This window comes from Etheostoma spectabile, chromosome 20 (assembly GCF_008692095.1).
Source record: "Etheostoma spectabile isolate EspeVRDwgs_2016 chromosome 20, UIUC_Espe_1.0, whole genome shotgun sequence".
Lineage (NCBI taxonomy): Eukaryota > Metazoa > Chordata > Actinopteri > Perciformes > Percidae > Etheostoma > Etheostoma spectabile.
This window is the reverse complement of record NC_045752.1, coordinates 20,394,396-20,403,911: the sequence shown is the minus strand read 5'-3', so window position 1 is coordinate 20,403,911 and position 9,516 is coordinate 20,394,396. Positions and strand designations below refer to the sequence as shown.

General features: G+C 42.7%; 1 protein-coding gene and 1 long non-coding RNA gene across 2 annotated transcripts in view; one reads left to right on the top strand and one right to left on the bottom strand.

Annotated features, from left to right (window-relative positions):
- LOC116670092 (uncharacterized) overlaps nucleotides 1-164 on the bottom strand; it is an 8,533-nt gene extending 8,369 nt beyond the window's left edge. The window contains exon 1 of the long non-coding RNA XR_004326942.1: nucleotides 125-164. This is a non-coding gene — a long non-coding RNA (uncharacterized LOC116670092). The remainder of the gene's footprint in view (nucleotides 1-124) is intronic.
- A 6,457-nt stretch (nucleotides 165-6,621) lies between these two features.
- The window catches only part of LOC116670091 (protein-tyrosine kinase 6), a 20,251-nt gene continuing 17,356 nt past the window's right edge, over nucleotides 6,622-9,516 (top strand). The window contains exon 1 of the mRNA XM_032500399.1: nucleotides 6,622-7,166. Coding sequence (XP_032356290.1) covers nucleotides 6,799-7,166 — 368 coding nt within the window. The 5' untranslated portion in view covers nucleotides 6,622-6,798. The remainder of the gene's footprint in view (nucleotides 7,167-9,516) is intronic.

The following is a 9,516-nucleotide window of genomic DNA, read 5'->3' as shown; positions in this document are numbered from 1 at the left end:
ATTATGACAGAGTAGCTGTCAAAGTACTCTACATGCAATCTGTTAATTAACAACACACTGTGGATGATCCGTGATCTGATCAGATTTAGTCTCTCTGACTTCTAAATGTAACTATCAGCCACACAACATGTGTTCTGCACAGAATAAGTCTTTAAATCAGACAAATAGTAATTAAAATCCCTCCAATTCAAAAACAATAAAAAGTTTATATAAACGTCATCATCTTGTAAACCAACCAGGTGTTAAGTCAGCTGAGAAGCCGGCGTTTTTCCCAGCATGCTCTGGGTCCGCCTGGCTCTTGGAGTCGTTGAAAGGCAACTGCGCCGCCTGCGTCTCAGAACTGCGGCCGCCTTGCTCTCGTGAGATTTCCGTTGCCCACGTGTGCCTGACATCAGAGCAAGTCGGGATCAAGTCGGACACAAATCTAACCGGCATGCAACGGGCGCCGATCGCCGGTGATCGATTCTGCGCAGACCTGGCTCATCTCGAACGAGCCTAGAGACACAAGCCTGGCTGCGCAGAACAGTATATGTAGGTTTAGGCTCGTTCGAGATGAACTGCGCCTCGCCTGTAAAGTGGACGAGCGCATGCTGTAGCAGCGGGGGGCGGTGACAAAAGCTCGGTAAAGTCGGACAGTTTCCACCGATTCCAGCCGCCTTCAGGCTGGACAGAAGTGATGAAACACTGTGGTGCGATCCGATTATAAAATATAATCAGACCACACATCAGCTGTACACAGTCTCCAGTTGTTTTAATTATGACAGAGTAGCTGGCAAATGCTCTACATGCGACCTGTTGCTGATTTTAATGAACACAACTGGAGATGATCCGTGATCTAACGGATTTATCTCTTTGACTTCTAAACTTAACTATCAGCCTCACAACATGTGTTATTTACAGAATAGTCTTAAATCAGACAAATAGCAATTAAAATCCTTCCGATTCAAAAACAGTAAAAGTTTATATAAAACGTCATCATGTTGTAAACCAATCAGGTGTTAAATCAGCTGAAAAGCCGGCGTTTCCCCAGGCTCTGGGTCCCCTGGCTCTTGTCGTCGTAGGCTCGTTCGAGATGAGCCAGGTCTGCGCAGAATCGATCACCGCATCGGCGCCCGTTGCATGCCGGTTAGATTTGTGTCCGACTTGATCCGACTTGCTCTGACGTCATGCACACGTGGGCAACGGAAATCTCACGAGAGCAAGCGGCCGCAGTTCTGAGACGCAGGCGCGCAGTTGCTTTTCACCGACTGCAAGAGCCAGGCGGACCCAGCGACCTAGAGCATGCTGGGAAACGCCGGCTTCTCAGCGATTTAACACCTGATTGGTTTACAACATGATGACGTTTTATATAAACTTTTTATTGTTTTTGAATCGGAGCGATTTTAATTGCTATTTGTCTGATTTAAAGACTTATTCTGTCCAGAACACATGTTGTGTGACTGATAGTTAAGTTTAGAAGTCAAAGAGACTAAATCCGTTCAGATCACGGATCATCTCAGTCTGTTGTTCTAAAAATCAGCAACAGATCTCATGTAGAGCACTTTGCCAGCTACTCTGTCATAACTAAAACAACTGAGACTGTGTACCGCTGTATGAGGGTCTGATTAATTTTTATTAAATCGGAATCGCACCACAGTGTTTTCATCACTTCCTGTCCAGCCTGAAGGCGGCTGGAATCGCTGGAAACTGTCCGACTTTACCGCAGCTTTTTGTCACGCCCCCCGCTGCTACCGCCTGTCTCGTCCACTTTACAGCGAGGCGCAGTTCATCTCGAACGAGCCTACTGAAAGCAACTGGGCCGCCTGCGTCTCAGAACTGCGGCCGCCTTGCTCTCGTGAGATTTCCGTTGCCCACTTGTCATGACGTCAGAGCAAGTCGGGATCATCACACAAATCTAACCAATTTAAAAGAAACAAGCTCGTTCGGATGAGCCAGGTCTGCGCAGAATCGATCACCGGCGATCGGCGCCCTTGCATGCCGGTTAGATTTGTGTCCGACTTGATCCCGACTTGCTCTGACTTCATGCCACGTGGGCAACGAAATCTCACGAGAGCAAGGCGGCCGCAGTTCTGAGACGCGCGGCGCAGTTGTTTTCACCGACTGTAAGAGCCAGGCGGACCCAGAGCATGCTGGGAAACGCCGGCTTTTCAGCTGATTTAACACCTGATTGTTTTACAACATGATGACGTTTTATATAAACTTTTTACTGTTTTTGAATCGAGGGATTTTAATTGCTATTTGTCATTTAAAGACTTATTCTGTCATACACCATGTTGTGAGGCTGAATGTTAAGTTTAGAGTCAAAGAGATAATCCTTTCAGATCACGGATCATCTCCAGTCTGTTGTTCATTAAAATCAGCAACAGATCTCATGTAGAGCACTTTGCCAGCTACTCTGTCATAATTAAAACAACTGGAGACTGTTGTACCACTGATGTGTGGGTCTGATTATTTTGTTAAATCGGAATCGCACCACAGTGTTTTCATCACTTCTGTTCCAGCCTGAAGGAGCTGGATCGGCTGAAACTGTCCGACTTTACCGCAGCTTTTTGTCACCGCCCCCGCTGCTGCCGCCTGCTCTCGTCCACTTTACAGGCGAGGCGCAGTTCATCTCGACGAGCCTATTGTGCAAACTGTTCTTTCTGTGAATCCCCCAGAAACTGTTGTACACCTTTTTTGGTATGGTTCATACTCCAGAAGATTTTGGCAACACTTCAGCAGATTTTCATTGACTTATCTATAAAGACTTTGCCCTATTATGGGAAAATGTTGTATTTTGTTTTTATAGAACTCATAGTAAAGAAAAGATGTTTTTTTATAAATTTACTAATCCTTTTGGCCAAATTTCATATCCACAATGTAAATTCAGTTCTAAAAAACCTAATTTTATTCTTTTTTCCCATGAGGTTTGCATTAACATAATCTGATTTCGGGCTCCCTAACAGAGGCAGCTAACTGTCAGTATTTGGTCCTCCTTATCTCTCTAGTGACCTTTAAGCTTCCCCTGGCAAATTGTATTGTATTGTATGTTTGTTTGTGTTTGTATCTTTACTTTTATGTGTTGTTGGTGTTCTGTTTTGTATTTTTTGAAATAAAGATGGCTTAAAAAAAGGTCAACGGTATCCTCCCATCCTGAAAAAGCTCCACTGGCTGCCAATTAAGTCCCGGATCAAATATAAAATTCTCCTACTGACATACAAATCTCTCCATGGACTTGCATCTCAGTACCTAACAGAACTGCTCCACCCATACACTCGGTCACGGTCCTGCGGTCCTCTGAAAAGGACCTGCTTGCTGTCCCTAATTCCAGGCTCCGGACATTTGGTGACAGAGCCTTCTGTGTCAGTGCACCATCGCTTGGAACAAGCTCCTCTGCTATTCGCTCTGCTCCTCTATTAAACCTGTAAAACCCAGCTTAAAACATACCTCTTCACTGAGGTTTATGGAATTTAATCTCTCCTGGCCTCACATCTTTCACCTCTTAACCCCTCCCTCCCACCCCCCCCCCCACCACCCGTTGTTAAGCGTCCTTGGGTTTGTGAAAGGCACTATATAAGTCAAAGTTATTATTATTATTATTATTGATATTATTATTATTATTATTATTATCTTAATTAGTACAGTATAACACCTGATCTGTTCCATATAAGATAGATGCTTGTCTCACTTTTAAAAACCACTGTATTTTATAAGTATTACATTTTATAGGTGGCCGTTTCACAATCTTAGAAAAAAATGTAAATCCTCCAAACAGAAGAGTGATGAAGGTTGTTTCCAGTAAGTGGACCTTGTGCTAAGAATTGAGATGGAAGTGAACCTTCAACCTCAAAAATCACATGATGTGGTTTTCATCCCGCTCAGTTGGCGATGTAATGTGTTTTCCAAGAATATCTTAGTTTGTTTTTTTGTTACGCTCAGGTTTTACTGGCATTGTTGTCACCCAGCCGCCAATAAGACACATTCAGGTCAGGAGTTAAATGATCTGTTTCAGGCATAGGCTGGGTGGCTGTTGTCTGTCTTAAGAGATCTTGTCTGAATTCACTCAGAAAGTATAAAATAAAGTAATTCAATGAAGTATTTCTGATTCTGAAAGGAACTTCCTTACTGGGAGAAGCTGCTGTGAAGAGATAGTGTACAGTATCTGTGGGCTGGTGGCTTCACATTCCACAAATATATGATTCCAGTGATGACACACAGGTAGGCCTATACATAAACACCTATTATTAAACTACAGACGCACAACAGGTGAAATTATTCCAGTAATGCCTCTCTTTCAATTGGGATTTCTGCATCACTGAGCAACTGTGGCTCCATACAAAAGGTGTGCTCAGACAATTTGAAGACAACTTTTGTCTTATGTTATTTGCGACAAATCTGACTGCTGGACCATATGTTAGCTGAGAGTTGCATTATTATTTACTAATTATTTATTAATCAGTTAAAAGCCCCTAATAGGAACACATCTTGGGTGGCCACGTTTTGAAAAATCCCATTGACTGGTTTGAAAGGGCTGCAGCTGTAATGATTACAACTCTTTAATTAGGCTACTTATTGACATACCTGCCTACTGCAGCAGGGCTGCCAACTTTTCCAAAAACCTTGGAGTGAGATTTGGGGGGGGCCAACCCATATTTTGCCGCGTACAAAGCAATTTCTTTTGGTCTTTATCCTTTAGGGTTTAAATTGGGATTTGGTATATGTGGGTGGATGGGGGACTCCCTAGGGGGGTATTGGGGTAGGAAAAAAATTTGAAAAATAAACCATTAAATGGCACTTTCTGGAGAGTTTTTTTGCAAAAAAAATGGAGAAACAAGTCTTACATGATATGTGCAAAAATGTAGGGTTAGGAGCCTTTGTGTTGTTGTATCAACAGGTTTTAGGGCATTCAGCTTTACATTATTAACTTCTTTAATATAAGACTGACCCACACAATGTGCCAAACATAATGAACCACATGAAGAGACAGTAGCATATGTCACACAGCTGAGAAGATTTGGGTCTGTGGTGAACAGGTCCAGGGGTCCCTGGTGTAGGGACCAGGGACCCAAAGTTAAATTAATGTTGAGGGATCAACTTAGACCACTGAAATTCTAAAGAATGAGAACCACTAAGTTACATAAATTCTAATCCTTTAACCTTTGTGCCAAGGCTCAGTAATGTTTGGCCCTCATCCTCTGTGCCCCACTTACTGTTTTTACTTTTTTGTGAAAATAAAGACTATTTGTTCATTTTAAAAAACATCAAATTAATTATTTACAGTTACATTTAGAGATGCACAGAGGTTAGAGATGCACAATAGTGGCCCAACGTTGCAGTATCGTGTATATATATATATATATATATATATATATTATATATATATATATATATATATATATATATATATATATTATATATATATAGGCTAGTATAGCTCAGGTGTGTTTCACCAGATTTCTGCTCATATTTACAACTTTGTGCACATAACTCCTCCCATCTCTGTTGTCCGAGATGTGGAGAGTTGTAATATAGTCTGCTGTGCATGTCATTCCTCCGCTGATATGGTGGATCTCATTCAGACCGTCTGACAGACGCAGAGGCCCATTTGGGTCTCTGGTCTCTGACAGAGTTTAGAGGTGTCCGTACGCTGCTCTTTATCGGAGGTCTACGCATGGATGCAACGCGTCACTGCCCCCAGCAGAGCGAGTCCACTACAATGAACTGAAGTTGCTCCACTACCAGCCGCGCTGCTCACCTCCATCTTTACAGAGAGAGTGGACACGAAGCGACGGACGGTCTGTAACTAGCTCAGCTCATACCTGAAGCGCCGGCGGGTCTGTAATACTCAGAGCACATACCTGAGCCGGGAAATGCACCTGGGATGGCTCGTGAAAATGTTCTCATTTTGCGACAATTTGAAAATTCCACAGACAGGAGCGCTCTTGAAGCCCCTCACAGTCCTCGAAAGCACAACTAGTCGATCACAAGTGGCTCAACGGTAAAAACATAGATAAACTCATTTTCATAAATTTGACCGACCGGTTGACACTTCAGCGTGAGAAATCGGGGGTGTGGCGTGTGCGCGTGTGAACCCTGTCAATGCTGTGTCTCACGGCCAATGCGTGAGAGTTGGCAGCCCTGCTGCAGAGTTATTAGAAAATGAGAACTCCTATTATTAATTATTAATAAATTAATTATCAACATGAATATAGATTGTATCCATCCTTCCTAGTGTGGCTAAAGAAGTACTATAAAGTACTAAAGCCTAGCAATGGTACAGTGTAGAAGTACTCTTACAAGTAAAACTCCTGCATTTAAATTTTTAGGTAAAAATATTAGCATCACAATTAAGTACCAAAATTTAAAGTAGGCTACTTGTTATACAGAATGGCCCATTTTAGAATATGTACTAAATTATTGCATTAGTATTATCAATGCATTGTTGTGTTCATCACTTTAGTGCTGCATCTGGTAAACGTGGTTCTCCTTTAAATGACTTTATTGGGTAGCTTGTAAAGTGAATGATCAATAAAGTATTTCAATAATCACCTGGTATTTATCAAGAGCAGCATATCTGAGATTTATGTCGCGCCTGCCAGTTAGCAGGCGTGACTCTCTCACTGCCTGGAATCAGGAAGTTTGTGACAGTCCTTTGAGTAATAATCTCACTCTCAACAGCACTACCCAGAAGCTTCGCTGCAAAGGCATTCCTAGGATTCCTGGCGCTGCATCTTCTCCCCCTGTCCGACAGGTGTAGCCGGCTGCGCTCGGAAGAACACAGGGGCACGGTGGCTGAGGGGGGGTCCTTCATGCACATCTATGGGTGAGTGTCTGCGAAAAGCTTGCCCATGTCTGGACGCACTATGGCAGAGGATTTACGGTCCAAAGCCTCCAGAAGGAGAAAGAGACGGAGAAGAAGCCAGCAGCCGGCCCGGCGGCGGGGAGAAGAGGCCAGCCAGTTCGCCGCCAGCCAGTCTGGAGAGCGGCTCCATGTACACGGCGCTCTGGTCCTTTCAATCCCGGCACGAGGATGAGCTGTCGTTCAATGAGGGGGATCTGTTCAGTGTCATCAGCCGCAGCGGAGACTGGTGGACCGCACGGAAAATCGACAAGAACGGATGCGTCCTGGACACCGGGATCGTTCCCAAAAACTACTTGGACCGGGCCGAGTCCCTACGAATACAACCGTGAGTGGTGAAGCCTACTTTTTCTGAATATCCTCCTTCAAAAACAGACTACGTACTAGCATTCTAAGTAGTCTTTTTCTTTTGCTCATGTCAAACCATTGGTAACTTAAAACATTTGTAAATTCAGCAGACCTTGCTGTAAAAAGTGCCTGTACAGTTTGACTTGTAATGCAATGGAAATTATTTTTAAATTCTAACAAAATACTGGTGAAAAGTCATGAAACATGCACACTGTTGAAAATGTAATTACAAGCTTCCCAGCATAAACATTTAAGACATTGTTGTCGCCTGGAGACATTGCAGGAAGTATGGACATAGACATACCCTTACAGAACCCATAGGCTGCTATGATAACCTACTAGTATGCCAGAAACAAATGCAGTGGGCTATGTCTTAATGCATATGTGAAATGCAGAATGCTAAAAAAACAGGATGTCCTACTGCATCTGGTCAGATTTTGCAGTATGCAAGCCAGCATGCTTTCTTGGCTATTCTGACCCACAATGCTTTCACACAGCATATGAGCAACAGGGTCAAAGATCAAGGTGCAATTCTCAGGAGAAGTAGTAGCCCAAACAGTATGTACTTTGTAAGGACAGCGGCAGTTCATACACACTACTACCAAATATAATTTGTGGTAGGGTTTTATTTCACATTCTGCCACTGCCTTGCCGCATTCTCCCATGTTTGGGGTAGACTACGGCCTGACACGGAAATTATTTATAGTCATGCTCAGAGTGTTAGTGTGTTTAATAGATGGCACAGATTTGATGGGCTAGGGGGCTGACAGCCAGTAGCCCTTCATATTTCAGATCATATCTCAGATATGATTGGCTCTATGGCACCAACAGTTAGTTTTCCTGTTAGAACAGGATGTCCTATCTGGACGTCAGTGGTAGAGCGGTTGCCTTCCAATCAGAAGGTCGGGGTTTGATCCTAGTCTTGCAGTTCCATGTTGAAGCAAGACACTGAACCCCGAGTTGCCCCCAATGCTGCCCCATTGGAGTGTAAATGTGTGTAAGTGTTTATCGGATGAGCAGCCTCGGCCACAGTGTGTAAATGGTTCCTGTACTATGTTACAGAGCTTTTGAGTAGCGCTATATTGTCTACCACCGCTCCCCCACAGTTATGTGGCTGGGCCTGTAGTGAATGTAAATGTGCTGTATTTATATAGTGCTTTTCTAGTCTTAACGACTACTCAAAGCGCTTTTAAATCATACAGGAAACATTCACCATTCACACACATTCATACACTGTGGCCGAAGCTGCCGTACAAGGTGCCACCTGCTCATCAGATAAACACTCACACACATTCACACTCCAATTCGGGGTTCAGTGTCTTGCCCAAGGACACTTCGACATGGGACTGCAGGGCCAGGTATTGAACCCCCAACCTTCCGATTGGCAGACCACCGCTCTACCACTGAGCCTCAGCCGCCCCTATTGATCAGGTCACACAACAGGAAATGCAAATTAAATATACTTCCACACATAATTACAAAATTGCTAAAGTACAAACGTTATGGCATTGCTACTCGTTGGACTTGTATTTGTACATTTGTCCCATGTTTCAATGTTAAGAAAAAGTGACAGGTTGGTTTGATAGTTGCCAGAGAGAATGACAGGAATGTTGTCTGTATCCATCTCATTAAGCTACACATGCAGTGTGTGTGTAGTTTAAATAAGATAATTACACTCCAGCTAAATTAACAGATACATTTAGATACTATTTATTTAGCTACAGAAGATCTAATATGAAAAAAAAAGCTACAAAATAAATATGTCCATCATCACTTGGCTGCATTTATATTTTAATAATGTGTGTTTGGAGCTTTGGATTAATTACCATGCAGAGACTTTCCCATTTCATGTCACCTTCTATTAACGTCCTTTTGTCTCTAACAGCAAGTGAGCATTTATCCAGCATTAACTTCATGACAAACTGCATCACAAACACCCCTTTACCCTCAGTTGTAAGCAACACTGAGAAATGTCAATTACATCTTTCATACATTCAATTTTTTAATTCAATTTTATTTATAGTTTAAACTCATAACAAGAGTTATATTGAGACACTTTACAGATCTAGTAGGTCTAGACCACAGTCTATAATTTACAGATAGAGTAGGTCTACCCCACTCTATAATTTACAGATAGAGTAGGTCTACCCCACTCTATAATTTACAGATAGAGTAGGTCTACCCCACTCTATAATTTACAGATAGAGTAGGTCTACCCCACTCTATAATTTACAGATAGAGTAGGTCTAGACCACTCTATACTTTACCAATAGAGCAGGTCTAGTCCACATTCTATAATTTACAGATAGAGTAGGTCTAGACCACTCTAT